General features: G+C 54.6%; 1 protein-coding gene across 2 annotated transcripts in view; it reads right to left on the bottom strand.

Moving 5' to 3' along the window:
* PRKAG2 (protein kinase AMP-activated non-catalytic subunit gamma 2) overlaps positions 1 to 15682 on the bottom strand; it is a 295801-nt gene extending 280119 nt beyond the window's left edge. For both annotated transcript variants that reach the window (XM_070452449.1, XM_070452496.1), the window contains exon 1: positions 15467 to 15682. In XM_070452449.1, the coding sequence (XP_070308550.1) occupies positions 15467 to 15580 (114 nt within the window). In that variant the 5' untranslated portion in view covers positions 15581 to 15682. The remainder of the gene's footprint in view (positions 1 to 15466) is intronic.
* Positions 15683 to 20919: the final 5237 nt, after the last annotated feature.

Genomic DNA, 20919 nt, shown 5'->3' with positions numbered 1-20919 from the left:
CTCCCCGGGAAGGGCTGCGTGTGGAGTGGGTGTGAAGACACTGGATCCTCTTAGAAACAAGGAAAGGAAAACAAGGGGCAGCCACAAACTGCGACCTTGACCTTGAAAGTGGAGCCAAGCCCTCCTCCGGATCTTTGCCGAGCTGCTGGCAGGGCTTGCAGGGCGAGGCCCTGGGATGGGAAGAGGGTGACCCCAGGGGTACCCCAGCTTCGTGCCCAGAAGGGCGGCCAGCCCGGAGCTGGCCTCGCTCGGGCAGATGCTGAGGGTCTGTGACACTTGGCGCTTCTTCTCCGCCGCGCTGGCTCAGCCACTAACCAGCTGAGTGAACCCCCGTCCCCAAACCCACAACCCCTCTTGTTCAGGAACCACGCTCTCGGCCTTTTGCTGCACAGATCTGTGAGGGGTGCCAGCCTCCTGCTGCAAGACTCCATCTCAGGACTGCGGGAGAAAGATGCCATCTGATAAAGCAACCCTCTGGTCTCCTTAGGGTCTGGGTCTTCCAAACCAATGTCATCTGACCCCTCTTGGCTCCGGGTGAGGACAGTGGGCTGACGTGCCAGGAACGCATGCACCGTGCCTCAGTCCAGGGTTCAGCACATGCGAATGACGTGCCCAATTAGACAGCCATCTCATGTAGCAGAAGGGACTCTGGGCTTACAGGACTCGTCCATGTCGGGGTTGGGGCTGGAATGCCCCCGTCTGCCACGTGGCCCAAGACTCTTCCCACAGTGGGCCCTAGCCCTGCTGCTGGCGATGAGGGCTGGGAGGAAAGGTCGAAGGTCAGGCACCTGCAGTGTCCACAGGCATCACAAAATCACAGGATGCGAGCCCCGGGAGGGCCCTACCAGCCCTTGAGGAGGCTCCATCTACCCCCATAAAATGCTTTCTCCCCTCCCTAAAGAAGAACTATTAATGCACAGCCTGGGAGGAGACCCCAGTCTCGAGAGGGAGGCAAGAGGCAGAGGCTGGCATGTCCAGCAGCTCTAGGAGAGACCCGCGGAACCAGGAGACAGAAACATGGGCTGACAGGTTCATCTGAACCGTTTTTCTAAGTTCCATGTATATGCATTACTATACGATATTTGCTTTTCTGACTTAATTCACTCTGTATGACAGAGGAAGCTATCTGCAAAGCAGAAACAGAGACACAGATGTAGAGAACAAACACACAGACCCCAAGAGGGGGAAGGGGGATGGGATGAATTGGGAGACTGGGATTTACACATACACACTACTACGTAAAAAATTCATTGGAAGGACTGATGTTGAAGCTGAAACTCCAATACTCTGGCCACCTGATGCGAAGAGCTGACTCCTTGGAAAAGATCCTGATGCTGGGAAAGATTTAAGGCAGGAGGAAAAGGGGACGACGGCATCACTGACTCGATGGACATGAATTTGAGTAAACTCTGGGACTTGGTGATGGACACGGAGGCCTGGCGTGCTGCGGTCCATGGGGTCGCAAAGAGTTGGACACCACTGAGCAACTGAACTGAACTGAAAAGAGGGACTAACATACTCCAACAAAAATTTTAAAACACAACCACAGCAAAAACAGGCTAAAAAAGCATCTCACCTTCCTCTTTTGCGACAGGGCATAACCAGAACTTACAGAAACCCACTCTCCTCCCCCAATTCCGCACCCCACCTGTGACCCCACTGGGCTCCTCCGTCCCACCCCCGGCCGTCCCGCCCTCCCCTGGCTCTATCACCATCTCTCCTCCTCCCCTCCTTCCCGCAGTGGGTTCCAGCCCACGCCTTCAATAGCAGGGGTGGCAGTCAGAAGCACAGACAGGTTTCACCCAAGAGTGGCCCAGGGCATCCAAGGCCATGACCACAGAACCCTGATCCCACCTCACCCAGGGATGAGCTCCCGACCCCACCTGAAGCCCAAGGGGCCCCGAAGGCCCTCCACACTCTCTGGAATCAAAGCACAAAATCCCCGGGCGAGCCTCAGCGGCGGGTGCCCAAGGGGGTGAGGACAGACACACACGTTCACCCCAGCAGGCCAGCAGCTCAGCACCTTCTCCGAGGTGGTCGCATTCCAACCCAGGGGAGCACACACCCTCCGGGGCCAGCAACTCCTCTGGCAGCGGGGGAGGCAGGAGAGACTCCGGGAGCCCCCAGGGGGTGTCCCAACCTCCAGGAGGAGCTTGCCAGGTTCCATATCTGCACCCACCATCTTCTCCCAGCAGCCTTCTGGCCTCGCTGTTTGGCGTCTGCAGTTTTTCATCACCAACATCAAGGCAGAGGTGTCCCTGTGCGAAGTGGTTCCTTGGGGCTGGGAGATGAAGGCGCAGGTGCACGCTGCTCTCAAAGGAGCACGTGGTCCAGCTAAGGAGATGAGGGTCTGGCCCCCACGTGGCCCCGATCCTGGCCAACCCTGAAGGGCCATCCCCATCCCAAGGAGCTCAGCTGGAGTTGGCTGTGACTGCCCCAGCGTCCAGCTTCTCCCCCGGCCCCATCAGCTTTCTTTCCTTTCCCTGCCACAGAAGGACCAAAGCGAGAAGCAGCACACAGATGCACTGGCTGAAGTAATTTTTAGGTGAAGGTCAGAGACATCATTGAGAGGTAGCTCACCATTAAACAAGGAATATAACCCTAAATGTCCATTTCACTTTTTTAAAGGTTTATTATTTTATTTCTGCCTGTGCTGGATCTTCACTGCAGCACCTGGGGTTTCTCTAGTTGCAGAAAGTGGGGGGCTGCTCTTCACTGCAATGCATGGGCTTCTCATTGCAAGACACAGGCTCCAGAGCATGGACATCAGCAGCTGGGGCTCATGGACTCTAGAGCGCAGGCTCAGTGGTCGTGGCACATGGGCTTAGTTGCTCCGTGGCACGAGGAATCTTTCCAGACCAGGGATCGAACCTGTGGTCTCCTGCATTGGCAGGTGGATTCTTTACCACTGAACACCAGGGAAGCCTCCATTTGACTTTAACTCATATTCTACTGGGGCTTCCCATGTAGCTCAGTTGATAAAGCATCTGCCTACCATGTGGGAGACCTGGGTTCAATTCCTGGGTTGGGAAGATCCCCTGGAGAAGGAAATGGCAACCCACTCCAGTATTCTGGCCTGGAGAATCTCAGGGACGGAGCAGCCTGGCAGGCTACAGTTCATGGGATCACAAGAGTCGGACACGAGTTAGCGCTATCTTCCTTTCTTCCGTCTTTCTTCATACTTTATTACGGTCATAAATGCAGTGCCCACACACCCAGCCTCCGGAGCTGTGCTCTGAGCCTTCCCTGAAGACAGAGGTCACCACGTCCAGAGGAGGAGAGCAGACAGCAGTGGAAGCCTGGAGCCTGGGTCTGCGCTTAAAGGACTCTACGATCGCTCATCACTGCCCGCAGCCTCGACTCGAGCCAGCGCAAAACAGAGCTGCTTTGAAAACATTTTCTGTCTACCCCGAGGTGCAGACACCCCTGCAGAGCTCCACGCAGGCCAGGCAGTTGGGACCAGGCTCCCCAGAAGCGCCCCCCACCCTCACCTGTGCCGAGGGCCCACCTGCCCGGAGGGCTTCCTCTCTTCCTGACATTCCTCCAGGAGAAAACCCGAGTTTTGCTGCCTGCTTTGCCACCGTGGCCCATCCTGGAGCGCTGGGGCCTGCCTCCTCCGTGGTCCGCAGCAGTGACCAGCGACCTCTCTGCTCCGGACCACCGCGCAGGCTCCGGGCCGCTTCCGTGCCTGCTGGGGTGGTCTCCCTGCCCGGCTCCCCCTCTAACCCAGGTGGATACTGCTGCCCGGGCATTTCCCTCTGTCTTGGAGCCGAGAGTATTCTATTACCTGTGCTCCAAGGTCATTTCAGAAATCTCAAAATACACCGAACGAGCAAAGAAGAGTGGTGAAAAGCTACCTCTCCCTTCTCCTGGCACTGGCCCCTCCCCAAGGGCAAAGGAGCTCCCCCGAGGCTCACCTCTCCTTAGTGATGAAAGCCGATGGTGGGGGTTGGGGGGCCGCTATCAAATACCAGCGTCCGGGGGGACCTGGGCTCCTCACCCTCACTCACAGCTCCTGGGTGCTCACTTGTCCTGGGGACGAAGCAGTTTCCAAACGATCCTGGTGCCCAAGCCAAGCGTAGACCCTAGACTGCAATCCTCTGTAGTATGTACGACATAGAATATTATTAATACTATTTAGCAATTGTACAATTAATAACGTATTATTAAACAATAATACTATCACACATCAACCTGTTTAAGATCTGGGGCTTCCCTGGTGGCTCAGGCAGTAAAAAAAACCTGCCTGCCATGCAGGAGAGCTGAGTTCAATCCCTGGGTCGGGAAGACGCCCTGCAGGAGGAAATGGCAACCCACTCCAGTATTCTTGCCTAGAGAGTTTCACGGACAGAGGAGCCTGGTGGGCTACAGTCTATAGGGTCACAAAGAGTCGGACAAGGCTGAGCAACTAACTCTTTAAGATCTTAATATAGTAATAAGTATATTATAAAATAATATTTAATTAACAGTTACTGTTCTAATGTATTAAAAGTACAATATGTTATTCTATATTGCAAATAATTATAATTAGATTATGTAATTGGGCTTTCCCTGGTGCCTCAGCTGGTAAAGAATCTGCCTGCAATGCGGGAGACCTGGGTTTGATCCCTGGGTTGGGGAGATCCCCTGGAGAAGGGAACGGCTACCCACTCCAGTATTCTGTCCTAGAGAATTCCATGGACTGTATAGTCCATGGGGTCGCAAAGAGTCGGACATGACTGAGTGACTTTCACTTTCACTTTTCACATTATATAATTATATCTATACAACATATAGTATATAAATATATAGTAATAAGATTAACATTGATTATTGCATACATTATTAATGATTATGTATATATTTATATATGTTTGAGAAGGATAAATACTTGTTATTTTAAGCCAGTGTGATTTGGGGTACTTGGTGGCAAAAGTGAGCCTGCGTGGTGACTTGTGCCCGGAGCACCCGATGTAGGCGCTAAGCCTGTGAGGTGGGGGCTGAGCCTGTCCTGGTTATAGTTTTACTCTCAGCCCTGCCCAGTGCCTGGCAGACAGAGGGCTTTTGGTAAACGTTTGGTAACTCAGTAAGAAGCCCTGCAGCCGTTTGACAGAATACCCAGCACAGAAGGTCTTGATTCCTGCTTTGCTGTTTATCCTAATATTCAGTTCTTATTAAAAAAATGACAAAATGAGAAAGAACTACAAAATAAGATCTATGAAATTATAAATGGCAGATTATTTTCTAGATGAGACGGGTAAATCACAGGCTTCAATGTCCTTCTGTAAAAGGGAGCAAATAAACACCTGGTCAACCTCAAGGGCAAACCTGTGGAAGGCAGACCAGATCTTTCATCTTCCCTGTGCCCATCCTAGGGCTGGTGTCCGTCCTGCCCGGCAGTCTTGCCTCCCACCCCAGGCTGCCTGGACCACTCACGGGCATCAACGTGGGGCGGGGGCAGGGCAGAGCAGGGATGGCAAAAACCCAGTTAAACACAACACGGCTTTCTTGGCAGGTTGTACTAGAACAGGTGGGTGCTGTGGACAGCCTCAACTGCCTTCTCTGTGATAAGGAAAATAACACTGATAATGATGGTTATAGTATTTCACAGGGTTATTTCGGAGATAAACAGAGTCAGCTTATATACAAGCACACACTTGGCATCCTGAGCAAGTGCTCCATCAGTATTGCTAAATCTGATGACAATGTGTCGTCCCACAGGGTATCTGATCATCAGTAATATTGATCACAAATGGAACTACCCATCAAGGACCGTCCAAATTGCTAGGAGGAAGAAAGTGCTTTGGTGTGCTCACAATATCCTGTGGACAAGAATGCCCGGGGATGACCGTGCAATGACCACTGACCCCAACAGTGCTGTGAAGGCAGGGACTCTGCTGGATGAGGTCCTGGGGCCCCAAAATGTACCACAAACAAACGGTGGGTGTTTTTTTTAAGTCTATTTGACTTTTTTTTAAAGATTTTTTTGGACGTGGACTGTTTTTAAAGTCTTTACTGAATTTACTACAATATTGTTTATTTTATGGTTTGGTTTTTCGGCCCTGAGGCTTGTGGAAGCTTATCTCTCTGACCAGGGACGGAACCCACACCCCAGTATAGATTGGAAGGCAAACTCAACCACTGGACCGCCAGGGAAATTCCCAAACAATGTAAATTTAAAAACTATAGAAATTCTCTCTCAGTTCCGGAGGCCAGAGGCTGAAATCAAGGTGTGGGCAGGGCTACACTCCCTCGGAACCCCAGGGGAGGGCTCTCCCTTGCTTCTTCAGTCCCCGGCAGCCCCAGGGATCCTTGGCTTATGACAGCATCTCCGTAACCTCTGCCTGTCTTCCCATGATCTTCCTTCTGTGTCTCTGTATCCATGTGCTAAGTCACTTCAGGCGTGTCCGACTCTTTGCAACCCCACGGACTGTAGCCCGCCAGGCTCCTCTTGTCCATGGGATTATCCCAGGCAAGAATACTGGAGTGGGTTGCCATTTCCTTCTCCAGGGGATCTTCCCAGCCCAGGGATCGAACCCGCATCTCTTACATCTCCTGCTTTGACTGGTGGCTTCCTTACTACTAGTGTCGCCGGGGTAAGCCCCTCTGTATCCATATTTTCCTCTTTTTATAAGGACACCAGCCCTATTGACCTCAGCTTAACTTGGCCATTCCATTTGCAGAGACCCTACTTCCAAATCAGGTCACAGTCACTGCTACCAGAGGTTAGGATTACATCATCTTTCAGGAGACACAAGTCATCCATGATCCCGTTCACCTCTGTATCCTCAACGCCTAGCGTGGGACCTGGGAAGCAGACAGAAATGGGCTCACGGGTTTCCCAGTTCCAGCTCTAAAGGTGCCCGGCTGTAAATATGCTCCCAGCAACTTACCTCCCTATTTCCTTCCAAATGAGAAGCTGGCCCCCCCATCCTAAAATTCCGGCCCCGTCATATCCTTCCTCCAGTCCCCCCGCCCCCCAGCACCAGTGAGGTCCCACAGGACCACCTGCCCAGCTCTGCAATGAGCCCCCGACGGGTCCCCGCAGGAGGTGGGCAGGGCTGCATGCCTCCCACAGCTAAGACCCGGCCTCAGCCACTGGAAGAAAGGCTGGACCCCTGGGGTGACCCAGAGCAGAGTGGTCTTTGTCGTCCATTCATCAGCAACTCTGCTGCCAGGTCAGAGTATATCAACACACGGAGGCTCTGGCACAAGCCCCAAAGCCCGGATGATATCTGATGGGTGTGTGACAAGCCGTGAGCTGGCAGAGAAGGGCTTCCTGTCAACAGGAAGGGAAGGATGCGGATCAAATCATTTTCAAAGCAGGCAGAGGAAGAAAGAGATGAGCGAGATTGGGGTTAACCGTTCCGACGCGGGGCTAAACCAGCCTTCCCTGGAGGGGAAGCCCGGCTGACAAGCCCTCAACCATTTCCTCTGCTCAGCTGCACACAGCGCACAGTGGGGTCTCTCTAAGAATTCCCCGGGGTTGAGCCGTGGGGACGCAGCCTCTCCCCTGAGGCTCCCACACCCGTCTGACAGCAAGGTCACGGTCGACTGACCAAGCAAATGAAGGACTTCTTCACCTCCAGTGCTCAGCACGGCATTGGCCACTGTCTGTCCCTTATCTTAAAGCCTTTGACCACATGCTGACATTCGGTTTGCTGTCCAGGGATAACAAGATGGACTGGGCCACCGTCTGGAAAGAGGTGGGAGTCACGGGCATTCACATGTGTTGATACCCACTGTTCTGGGTCAGAGCGGGGGTAGTGGATGGGGGAGAATGGGGAAGGAAGGCCAGACTCTAACCCAGCTCTTCCAGGGTCTGTGGTCTGTTTGGTGACCTGAGTAACCCCATAAAAGTGAAATAGTGCCCAGAAGCAGACATTGCTGGCAGTGAGCTAAATATATCAAGATGGGAAAAGTAGAAGAAAAACAAGACAGTTAAGAAACAGCATCATGTGGGACTTCTCTAGTGGGCTGAGTGGTTTAAGAATCTGCCTTTCAATTCAGGGGACATGGGTCTGATCCCTGGTCAGGGAACAAAGACCCCACATGTCTCAGGGCAGCTCAGCCCGAGAGATGACGACCGAGGCCCCGTGCCACAACTGGAGTCTGTGCCCCATATCAAAAGATCCTGCCTGCTGTAACCAAGATCCCACGTGCCGCAACTCAGACGTGAGGCAGCCAAATAAATGAACATCAAAAAACAAACAAAAAAAGAAACAGCATCATTGAAGAGTACAATTACGTGTCTGGATGGTTTCAGAAGACACAAGCTGAAGTGCTGAAGTTAAACAGAATGAAGTCTGAGCAGGTGAAAAGCCTTTGGCAAGTTAAGACGTGCTTCCAGTTTTTCCGGAGTCAGACTTGGGTCAAAAGGGAAACCCCTGGGGGCAGATCAGTGATAGAGGACAGTTTTGCTAGATTTTTACTGGAGGAGGAAACAGGCAGGGAAAGATACCGGTGAAGTGCTGAGAACCAGATCAAGTTTATGATGCGTGGAAAGACACAACCCTGAACACACATGTGTGGGGCCGCCGCTGCCGCTGCTGTAACCACAGAACTCACGATGTCCTTTTGGTGCAATAATGACCCAGGATATCAACGATCGCATTTATCATGAGGCCACAAGGCAGTGTTCAGAGCCCGGTTTACCAAGGACCTTGAACCCTCCACAGACAGGTGCTAGGAAAGAGTGGGCCCAGGGCAGCAGAGGCTAGACTTGACGATAGGGTCACCAACCATGGGATGGGGGATGCACCTGTTCTCAGTTGGGGACAAGCTGTAAAGTGGGGACAAGAAGATGAGACAGGGAATCCAGCCTGTGAGTCACTGGATGTGTGATTCTGCAAATCCACGTGTTTTGTGCTCTGCTTAGGTCACTAGGTGAGCTGGTCCATGGAGGTCCATGCATAGTCTGTAGGGTGGGATCTTCAAGGAAGGGTACCCCTATATCCGTTATCTGCCTACCCGTGCCCCCCACAGGCCCAGAGCTGGACTGTGCTTAGCCATGCATTCAGCTGACGTGCTACATGAAGCCCACCGGCAGTCAGTCCAGCCGACACCCCGTGAGCTGCAGAGAAACATCCAGGCCTCGTTCATAAACCCCGGAGCCACAGTACAGTTCCAGGGGCTCCCTCGCTGGCTCCCCTGCCTCCTCCAATACCACGCTCTGGGCCCTGTAAGAGCTTGTGCTCAGGGTGCCCAAAATGCATCAAGCCACTGAGGGGCGAAGTCAGGAAACAATGCAGTGAGGTCTAAGAGGCTGGACCACCAGCGGGTACTCAGGCTGGGGGCCTGTGTGGACACTCATCTTTATCTGGGAGCCAGAACTACTCTGCCCTTGTTCTCCCGTCAGCAGCCAAGAGTCTCTCTTCTCAGCGGCAGGTGGAAGGGTGCAGATGCTAGAGAGATGGATGGATGGCTACACGGATACTCAGATGGGGGGATGGACAGACTGACAGAAAGAATAACATGGGGGCAGGGGGCTTCCCCGGTGGCTCACGTGGTAAACAATCTGCCTGCCAAGTGCCGGAGATGCAGGAGACATGGGTTCAACCCCTGGGTCAGGACGATCCACCTGGAGAAGGACATGGCAGCCTGTTCCAGGACTCTTGCCCAGGAAACCTCATGGACAGAGGCACCTGGCTATAGTTCATGGGGTCGCAAAAAAGTCAGACACGACTCAGCACACGCAAGAGTCACAGCCCACACACTGAGGAAGTTGGAAAGCAATTCTTCGTTAAATCCCTGGAGGCCTGAGAGTCACCCAGAAAACTTATCAGAAACAAAGAACCACAGGTCTCACGCCCCAGAGACACTGATTCAGCAGCTCTGGACTGAGCCCTAGGATGTACATTTTAAGCAAACACTGAGAGGATCGACTTAGGCTGGTCTGTGAGCTGCACTTTGAAAAACACTGTTCTAAACCCTAACGCATCTTGCTCAAGGTGGTACATGCTGACCAAGGTCAAGGCCAAAGATGACACACCCCCGCACCTTGCCGCATGGCACCCGCTTTCCCTTCACCGAGGCTTTAGTCCAGGAAGTTCCAGCGGCGAGGTGGGCAGTGAGCAGTCCTGCATGGGGCAGAAGGCAGCTCCCAGTCCCGGGCGGGGCGCCCTCCTTCACGCCCTGCCCAGTAGAACGAATCTGGCTGGATGGAGGTTTCTGGTCCCAGGTCCATCTACAAGGAGAAGGGCACTGGGCTTCAGGCAGCGCGAGGCTTCCCTCGGGAGACACCACAAGCAAAGACGTCCCCAGCGACCAGCCCAAGCCACGCTGGGTCCCCATGAACTCTGAGGCCGGCCAGCTGCTCCTGGCTCTATTTCTAGGCTGTCTCTGGGGACTGACACGGATTTCTGCTGCCCCTCTCCCAGGAGACGCAGGGGCTGGGCATTCTGGCAGCAGTAAGTATCGGGCCACTGTCTCGGACCGAGGCTGACCTCCCCCAGCTGCCTCCGTGTCCCCACGGGCCCCCACGTGGGTCCTTCTCTCCAAAGTCCTCCCTGCCCCCCGGCCTCCTGCCCCATCATTGGCCCGTGAACAGTCCCAGGGTCCCACAAGATGGTCAAAAAGACAGCCAGCGGTCACCACTTACAGTAAGGCTGCACACTAACAGGGCACATTCTTTTTCTCGGACAGAAAGGCGGAAAGCACATGGTAACTCCCAGCGATGGCTGCTCGGGCAGAGGGTTCTGGCAGGTCGCCAGGCACAGCTAGGCTTCTAATGAGCTCTTTTCTAAAAGCATTCCCACCACCTGGATGACTGCTCCTGCCTTCCATTAGGGATGAAGGCGGAGGAACGAGAACCCAGGCGAGGTGCCAGCACACCACGACTCTGAACGCTATGCTTGTCTTGCTACTTTTTTTTTTTTTTTTTTGTCTTGCTACTTTTAAAGGCCCAGGGCAGCCCCAGCGGAGCCTGCACACAGGCGTTCCTCTCCTCTCCTTCCTCCCCTTTGCCCGGACAAGATCTAAGAGGGTCCCCCGCAAAGATGACCCACTCCAAGACCGAAACCAAGCAAGGCAACACCCTCTATCAGGCCCAGGGGCCATTCTCCCTTCAGCAGAATTCAGTTAGTGAATTACTTTAGTTAGTAACTGTGGGTCTCCACCACCCAGTCACCTCAGCCCTTAGTCTATCCCCTAAAGCTGATTCCTCTTTTCCAGTATCTCAGGGCATAGCATGTGCTATGCTGCTGGCAGGGCAGCAGGATTAAAGAGGGTTAAGGATCTAGATTAAAAGACTTCCCTGGTGGTCCAGTAGCTAAGAATCCACCTGCCAGTGCAGGGGACACTGGTTCAATACCTGGGCCGGGAAGAACCCATGTGCCTCAGAGCAACTAAGCCCAGAAGCCACAACTACTGAGCCCACGAGCTGCAACAACCGCACTCACACGCCCTAGAGTCTGTGCTCCCCAACAAGAGAAGCCACTGCAATGAGACACCCCCACTGACCATCACCAGAGAAAGCCTGCCTGCAGTAACTAAGACCCAGTGCAGCCAAAAAAAATTACAAAGTAAAAAACAAAGAAGTAAAATAAATTAAAAAGAAAGATTTAGATTAAAGAGCCTAGGATGGAGGTTTGCAATTATCTCCCCTGACATCCTTGGTCATAGTTCTCTTTACGCAACAGATGTGAGGCTGGAGACTGAGTCCAGTCGTGTCCATTTCAGAAAAAAAAGCCCAGCTGCTTTGGACACCACAGTTAGGGTCACTGGCTACCACCAAAGGACCCCACCACTGGACTGCCAGAGCCTCGGTATCTTCCAGGAGCCGCTCTTTAGAATCCCGAGCGTCCTGGGAAACGAACACCAATGACCACCAGGTGTTGGGGGAGGCGGCAGAAGTGATGCCCTTCTATTCGCTGCTCAAGTCCACCAGGGCTGTGACAGACTCACAATCTTCCCCCAAGAACCGACTCCTGATACCAAACGTCCTGCAATCCTAAGGTCAGCTCAATCCCTTGCCATCCATCAGAAACCACAGCTGACCATCTTCCATCTTGCCTCTGTCTGTTTTCTCTTATCATTACTACAGTTTAAGCCCTCAAACGCTATTCTCTGGGTTTTTTACCCAAGCATTTGATCACTTCCCTTGACACCAGCCCAGTCCCCATAACTCTGCTCCGCGAAGTGGTGTCATCATCACTTTTAATTACTTCTTACTTTAAAGTGGAAGTGAAGTCGCTCAGTCGTGTCCGACTCTTGCCACCCCATGGACTGTAGCCCACCAGGCTCCTCTGTCCATGGGATTCTCCAGGCAAGAATACTGGAGTGGATTACCATTTCCTTCGCCAGGGGATCTTCCCGACCCAGGGATCGAACCTCGGTCTCCTGCATCACAGGCAGATGCTCTACCCTCTGAGCCACCAGGGAAGCCTCTGACTTGAAATTCCCCCTCAAAACAGTGAGACAATGACTTGGATTCAGTAATTTATCCCAGGGAGTGGGGGAGGCGAGGCAAGGAGGTCAGGCCAGACAGAAAGAGCGCGTGAATGACTGATTAGTCCACCACTCTGGGCAACCGGGGCTGGGTCCTGCTGGGACCCTTGGAGGCCTCCACAGAACCCAAGATAGAACCTTTCCCCCTGCCTGCATTCCTCCTTAGTGAGGGCTGCCCATTTAGGGCATAATCCCAACCCTGACATTCCCACTCCAGCCTGTACTCAGGCTGAGCGAGTTGCCACTATTCACAAGGCCTTCTCGAGGAGCAGAGAGACAGTGAGCAGCCGTGGTGTGGAGTGGAGCTGTCCAGCAAGGCTGCAGAGAACCCCGGGTGGGCTCTGGGCACCGCAGGAAGGACACCCATCACATCTACTGAGTTTCCCAAGGGCTCCAGGGGGGGCATCCTCATTCCTGGGCCTAACTCCCAGGAAGCACTCCCAGAGAAGAGACAGGAGGCCAGTTAAAGTGGAACTTTGGGTAACAACGGACGGTTTTTCTTTTAGTATAAGTTTATCCCAAATGGTGCCTGGCACATTCGTATACTAAGAAGTTGTTCAGTGTTTAAAATTTGAATTTAACTGGGCATTTAGTATTTCTACTTGCTAAATCTTATAAGGCCGATACAAGGCTCTCCTTGATCTGACCTTGACATATTTCCGATTACCCTGATTTCTCAAACCCTTTCGTCCATGAAAACGGGGTCCTTCGCTAGATCTGGAAACAGCCCCACACATCCCAACTCCAGAGGGGGGCTCAAGCTGGTTCCCTGGCAGGGGTGATCCCCCGCCATGCCTCTGACACTTCTCTGTCCTGCCTACCACCTCTGGGCGCAGAGTCTCTTTGAACATGTCAATGCCCTGCCATCTCTCCCTTCTCTCCCCTCTGAAAGCAGGTACCGCCTGCACAGGTCAACCTGTACCCTCGGGTTGTCTGCAAACATCCGTCTGAATGCCACATTCTCCCAGCTGGCATGTAACTCTCACCCAGGGACCCACTAGTTGTTAGTGACAACACCCTCTTGGTTGCCCCCTGCCCCCAAACACACAGTCAATGCAGGCCCTGTGAAAGCACAGGCAGAGGCCCTCTCCTTTCCCCCTGGATCTCACCATCAAGCAGCGCAGCACACGTGCTGTGGAATAACTGAGTGAACGGTACTTTCTGTAAGGGCTGCATCAGGCCAAGAACGACGTCTAAAGCAGCCAAAGTCATCACCAGCAGCAGGAGGGCTGGTGAGAGGATTCCAACTCTATCGTGGCTTTTCCGCCGTCACACCTTGGCCGCTCAGTCCTTTTCGGGGTTCTGGGTTTTGCCCTCCACCCCTCCGGAGCACGCCCCACACACGTGTGCCCATTTGAGACCAGCCTGAATAGGATATGGCCTGGGCACTAGTTGTCATTTTCTTTTCTTTTAAAGTAGATGCTCTGATCTAAGTGTAACAGCCACACATTCATATAACAGTTTGCACTGGTATGAGCTTTCCTGCGAGTTATTTTATATCAACAGATTTGAAAGGGGGACAAAGCAAAGTTATTATCTGTTTGACAAACAGGAGAAGCTCAGTGGTTAAATGGCTCCGTCAAGCGAAGACTACCAGATGGAGGCGTCGCCTACTGGTGTCTAACTTTTCATTTACAAATATGGCTCGAAATATCTCACATTAGGAATGTAAACAGGACTATCTCATTTTCAAATAGGAAGTTTATTTTTTCAAAGGCATGCTTATTCCTGCAAGCTTGGGTCACCACCCTGGTGGTCACACTGCAAGCTTGGGCCCAGTCACCTGCTCCCTCAGCTCTTCCTTGCCAGAGAGGGCTGGCCACCTGTCCCAACTTGGGGCTGCTCCCTGAAGTACCCATCAGGTGTCTGGGGCTCCCCCAGTACCTGACCTTCCTGGCCAGTGTTTGCACCCAGGACTGGGAAGGAAGCGCAGTCAGCAAACACCTGAGTGAAGTGCCCGAGACAGTTCACAGCAGAAAATGCTTGGCCAGCACCCCACCTTCCCCTGCCTCACTGCGCCCCCACCCCAGCGGCTGTCAGGAAAGATTAGCTTCCAGGTGTCTGTAACAAGGTGAGGTGGGAGGCAGCCCTGGGCGGGTGGGACCACCACCACCCTATGCCCAAGACCCATCATCATTATATCCTCCACGGAGTTCTCTTGTGTGTGTGTTTGGACACACGTGTACTCGGTTAGTGAAGGTGGCGGTGTGACCCAGCTGGGGGCTTCCTTCAGGTGCAGGTAAGGGCTGCAGGGCTCAGCATCAGACCAACCCCCCATCCACCCACCCACAGAGTGGCTAGGGAAGGCTGCGGGGGACCAGGGGCAGGCAAACCGCAGGGTGGGCGCACGACCCCAGCCCGCCACGCCCTCCAACTGGACAAAGTCAAGCTGCAGACTGATCGATGTCGCCAAAGTCCGGCCCGGCGGCCGGCGTGGCCAGGGCTGAAGTTCGCGAGGGCCCTGCACGCCTTAGGGGGTCCGGAGCCTCCAAATGCCTGAAATGTGCTCCAGGGGTCAGGCACTGGGGCCGGCTGCAGAGGAGCCTCCCGCCCCGGGTCCAGAGACACCCGAGGGAAGATGAGGAGCTGGGTGCTGGGGAGCAGGGTGGAGGGGGGGGTCCGTTTAAGGGCGCAGCTACACAGCCACTGCCCCCCTCCCCCGCTGTCCCCACCCACCGCCCCTCCCGTCGGTCCCCAGCCGCGGCGCGCGGCTCCACCTCCCCGGAGCGCAGTCCTCACGGTCCTCCTTCAACAAAAACAACCCTACGCACCGCCCCCCGCACCCGCACCCGGCGGGATCCCGGGCTACGCCCAGCCCGCCCGGCCGCAGACGGTGGGTCGCCCGGCCCGGGCGGCACGCGGGCGGGGCGGGAGAGGGAGCCCCAGCCGGGCGGCGCAGCTCGGCCCCGCGCCGTCAGCCGTCCCCGGAGCGGCAGGAGGGGCGCGCACGGCGGCAGGGCCGCCCGCGTTAACCGCTTCCGCGCCGGCTCGGAGCGCCGCGGGGGACGGCGAGCGGGAGGCACCGTGGGGCCGGACTCACCGGAATGTGCACCCGCAGCGAACGCCGCTTCTGGCTGCTGTTTTTCTTGCCGCCGCTCCCGCCGGGGCTGCAAACATCTTTCTTCTTCTTGGTGTCCATGGCCGCGCTTCCCATAACTTTAAGCCGAAGTTAATTCCGGGTGACCCGTTCCTGGAATTCGGTCCTCTCCTTCCCCGTGCCCGGCCCCCGCCGTCGGCCGCAGGCGCTGTTTACTGTCCCCTCCCGCCTGAAGACACCGCGTGGGGACTTCCGCGGGAGGGAGGTGGGGCAGGGACCTCGGGCCCGCCGCGGGTGGCGGTCGGCGGGACCGCCGGGTTCACGTGTCCGCTTCCTCCTACGGGATCGTCCGAGGCAGAACCGAAGCCCGAGGCCGTCCTGGCTCGGGCTACGCGTGGCAGCGGGCTCCCGCCGGGTGACAAAATTTTCTTCCTTTGGCAAGGCGAGGCAACATTTCCCACCCTCCCGGCTCCCCGCCACTCCCCGATTCCCAGAGGTAATCGGACAGGCAGGTGCAGTTAAACACTGAGAAGCAGCCCTCCTATTGCCTGAGCCTGAGCGGAAGATCTGGCGAGAGCGAGACGCTATATATATTAACGTGAGCCTCGGCCGCAGAATAAACCAGCCCGCAGCCCGGAGCGAGGTCCGTCCCCCTTTCTGGGCGAGGGAGGGAAGAGGAGGAGGGGAAGAGGAGGTGCAAACGCGGAGACTCTGCGCAATTGGACCGCGGCGCGGCGGCGAGCTCGGCTGCTGGCGGCGGGCCGGAGAGCGCGCGGGAGCCCCGCGGGGAGCGGAGGCCCGGGCGCCCGCTCCGTCCCCCCGCCTCCGTAGCTCCGGGGCTCGGGACTCCGCGAAGGGCCGGGCCTGGCCAGGACGCAGGCGGGCGGCGCGGGGCGGTGGACGGCGGCGCGCTTCGAACAGGAAGTGCACGGCGTGCCGCGCGCTCCCCTCGCCACCGCGCGCTGTAGCCCGGGGGGCTGGGGTCCCCTGCGGCCGCGGCGGCGCGGGACCCACTCTGACCCCGGGAGACCACCCCCCCACTGTCGGTCATGACCCCCCCCACACACACACACACTCTGAAACACGCACACGTGCCCGCAGACCCGGCGGCGGCGGAAGCGTGGGGGTTTCGGTGGGATGCGCGCTGACCCGCACGTGCGTCTGGAAAACTGGGGCCCTGCCCGCCGGCGTGCGCGCTGAGATCGCATCGAGCAGGTGCGACTCGGGGTCGCAGGCGGAGTGCGGGTTTTCACTGCCACCCCCCCCCCCCCGCCCCCGCCCCCGGCTGTTTCAGGTTCACCAAGGGATCCGCGGTAAGGGTCGGGCGCGGAGTCCGCAGGCCGGCGCCGCGGGGCACGCGGGGTTGCTAAGACGGCGGAGGAAATGGTGGGGGCCGAGGGCTGGAAACCCGGGGCGAGGCCCCCACGTGCTGCCGCGGTCTCAGCCCCACGCGTAGCCCCGGGCCGGCCGGGGGTTCTCTGGGGGTGGCGGGGTGACCCCTCCCACCCCAACCAAGGCGCAGCCCGGATCCTTCCCCCACCCCGGCTGGAAGTGAGGCGAGTCCTCGGTAGAGAGTCGCCTGCCCTCCTGCTCGCGGCTCTGAGGACAGGGTGGCCCCCAAAGTCACTCGAGCGCCCTGAACGCTGACGTCAGTTCTCCTGCCCCCGGCCGGCCATCAGTGGTGTGAGGACGCAGGTCGCTTTGGGGACGCCCCGGGGGCTGTGAGGAGATGGCCTTCCCTCCTGGAGGGACCTCACAGAGACCTCACAGAGGTCTCCCCCGGGAAGGAAGGTGGGCCCGCTTCAGGGACGCCCCGCAGGCGGTGCCCCCCACCCAGCTACAAGCTACCCTCGTCCAGCCTATCTTCCTGCTTCCCTCTCCAGTCCGAGTTCCTCCGCTTGTGTGAAATCCCCCCTAGTCTGGGTGGTGCCTGGTTCTGACGTTCTGAGCCCGTTTCAGGGCTTTTCTGGAAGGTTCCTTCCCCTCCCGGCTCTCCAGTCCAGAGTGGAGAGGGGGCGCTGAGGACCCTCCTGTCCCAGAGCCGTGCTTTCTGGACTGCTGCCGCTAAGTGGTTTCAGTCGTGTCTAACTCCTTGTGACCCCATGGACTGTAGCCTCCCAGGCTCCTCTGTCCATGGGACACTCCAATCAAGAATACAGGAGTGGGTTTCCTTTCCCGGCTCCAGGGGATCTTCCCCAACCAGGGATCGAACTCGCGTCTTTAGAGTCTCCCGTACTGGGAAGCGGGTTCTTGACCACAAGCGCCACCTGGGGAGCTTTATGGACAGACGTTTGCAGTGCCCTGGAGGGGCCCGCAACTGGGTTCAAAAGCCACTTGGCCATCAGGTGTGGAGTTTCTCGCCTTGACCTTTTTTGAACGGCTGGCTGCGGGGGAGGATTTCCGGAGACCCAGGGAGATGACTGCCTTATTCCACTGAACGCTGGAAACACTAATTAGAAAGAGACAAGGGTGGGCCTTCAGCCTACCTGATGTATAAAGCCCACCCCACGCAGAGTGACTCTCCAGTTGTCATTTAAATTCCATCTCTTCAGTTTAATATTTTAATCCCTGTCACAATAATAACTGGCCAAGGCAAGGGAATGACTCCATTTGCTGAGAACTGGTTTTGGAAGGAGAGAAGGAGGGGCAGAGGGAAATCAGGGAGCCTTGGGGAGGGCCCTCCTGGGATCCATTCAGAATGAGGGCTGCCCTGTTATTACTCACACTGAGCATTTTGCCTGAGGCCTGTCATGGTTAATGGGCTGTGTCTGGATTGTTAGAATAGGTACTTTTGTCTGTTGATTTGAGTAACTATGCCCCAGCATTTCGGACTTCCGGGGTGGATCAGCAGTAAAAACACCCACCTGCATTGCAGGAGCTGCAGGTTCAATCCTTGGGTTGGGAAGATCCCCTGGAGGAGGGCATGGGAACCCACTCCAAGGTTCTTGCCTGAAGAATCCCATGGACAGAGGATCCTGTTGGGCTAGTCCATGGGCTTGCCCCATCACTCATTAATAAAATTCATTTGCTCTCTGAGTTTGGTTGGAGTGTTGACTTTTCTGCCTGGGAATCTTAAAACATTTTACTGTATTGCCTACATTTTAAGAGTCCCCCCACCTTTTTTTGTTGTTGTTCCACATGTTTTGTTTTGTTTTTTCAATCTGGGATTTTTAAAAAATTTTTTATTTGCTTATTTTTGGCCATACTGGGTCTTAGTTGCTTTGCCTGGGCTTTCTGTTCAGTTTACATCAGTTGCTCAGTCATGTCCGACTCTTTGCGACCCTGTGGACTGCAGCACGCTAGGCTTCCCTGTTAATCACCAACTCCCTGAGCTTACTCACACTCATGTCCATTAAGTTGGTGATGTCATCCAACCATCTCATCCTCTGTGGTCCCCTTCTCCTCCTGCTTTCAATCTTTCCCAGCATCAGGGTCTTTTCCAGTGAGTCCGTTCTTTGTATCAGGTGGCCAAAGTATTGGAGCTTCAGCTTCAGCATCCGTCCTTCCAATGAACACCCAGGACTGATCTCCTTTAGGATGGACTGGTTGGATCTCCTTGCCGTCCAAGGGACTCTCAAGAGTCTTCTCTAACACCATAGTTCAAAAGCATCAATTCTTCGGCGCTCAGCTTTCTTTATGGTCCAACTCTCACTTCCGTAGTTGTGGCAGGTTGGGGGGGCTACTCTTCCTTGCGGTATGAGGGGCTTCTCATTGTGGTGTCTCCTCTTGTTGCAGAGCATCCCCTTTGGGAGTGTAGGCTCGGTAGTCATGGCTCTCCCACTTAGTTGCTTCACGGCATGTGGGATCTTCCCAGATCAGGGATGGAACCCCTGTCCCCTGCGTTGGCAGGTGGATTCTTATCCACTCTGCCACCAGGAATGTCCCTGGGTGTTTCTTATAGTTGGTGTCAGAAGCTTACCAGTCATTTTTAAAACATGTGTTCGTTTATTTGGGGCTCTATCAGGTCTTAGTTTCGGCAGGCAGGATCTTTTTCCATTGCGGCCTGTGGGCTTCTCTGCTGGAGGCGCACGGCCTCACTAGTTGCCACACAGCATGTTGGATCTTAGCTCCCCAGCCAGGGATCAGACCCAAGTACCTGCATTGCAAGGTGGATTTTTAACCCCTGGACGACCTGGAAAGTCCCTTACCTGTCTTTTTTTTTTTTTTCCTTCTGAAAAGCAATTAATTCATTGATCATACATCTTCCAATCAGTGAAAATGTATAATCAATCATAAATTCTATCAATTGTACATAGAATGGAAGGAGCACAGTGATTGATTTGTGTTGGGGTGCCTCCTGGAACCCCTTCTCTCCTTCACCTGGCTGCACAGTTGTTTTAGCCGGTAGCTAAATGTGGCATGCCCAAACCACAGCCTCACTGTGATGACCCTGACATCAACTGTTTCTGAACACCCTGACCTATGACTCCCTTTGCAGAATTAATACAATCAAATGGATGCTGAACCAAAGAGAAACATTTTATGTAAAGGCAGCATTACTGATTTTACCTTTTGCTGTAGGGTCCAGTATTGCTCATCTTAGCACTGTTAACGATCCTGTCTTTATGTAAAATTCTAACTTGGGGGGTGGTATAACATGAAGTTTATAGACATAATCCCCCCCCCCCACCCCCCGCCAGATCAAGGAGAGACTCTTAGTGGTCACCAAATATCTATGATTATCTACATAATAGATATGATTATCTACATTTTCTAATGCACTGGCAGTTAGGGTAGGAATATGTAATTAATTCTGGCCAAAGAAATGTAAGTAGAATTAGTAGTGTTACCACTGGGTCAAGCAGTGAAGAGTTAGTATGTCTCCCCCATTTCCCCTTTCCCTCCTGCTGTGATCTTGGAGGCCACGTGTTCCGTGTGAGATGGAGGAGGGCAACCTTGACTTGAGCTTACATTGACTTGAGTCAATTGTATTAAGCCACTGACATTTTGTAGGCTTCCCTCGTGGTTCACACAGTATAGAATTTGCTTGTAATCCAGGAGACCCAGGTTTGATCCCTGGGTTGGGAAGATCCCCTGGAAAAGGGAAAGGCTACCCAGTCCAGTATTCTTGCCTGGAGAATTCCATGGATAGAGGAGCCAGTTTATGGGGTCACTGAGATGTTGGCAATTATTTGTTATCACAGCATAGACTTGCCTATAAAAAAAATTACTACATTGAAATATTATTTATCTTCATGACTGATTTGGGGGCACCTCCTTAAATTTCACACCCAGGGCAAGAGCCTCATTTGCCTCATCCTCGTGTGATGGAAGGGTGAGAAGCAGAGGTTAGCCAGGGTCATGGGCTGTCAGGGGACCAGCTTCCCTGTCCCAAGAGAAAGAGTTGAGTCCTCCCCAGCCCTGCCACTGAGAAGTGGTGTGGCTGTGAGCAGGGCACTTTCTTTCTTCTGTAAGGAGTGGGATTGCCCGTGGAAGATTTCTAAGGCCTCTTTAAT

The sequence above is a fragment of the Odocoileus virginianus genome, chromosome 1 (assembly GCF_023699985.2).
Source record: "Odocoileus virginianus isolate 20LAN1187 ecotype Illinois chromosome 1, Ovbor_1.2, whole genome shotgun sequence".
NCBI classification, from domain to species: domain Eukaryota; kingdom Metazoa; phylum Chordata; class Mammalia; order Artiodactyla; family Cervidae; genus Odocoileus; species Odocoileus virginianus.
The sequence above is the reverse complement of the archived record's forward strand: the minus strand, read 5'-3'. Positions and strand labels throughout refer to the sequence as shown.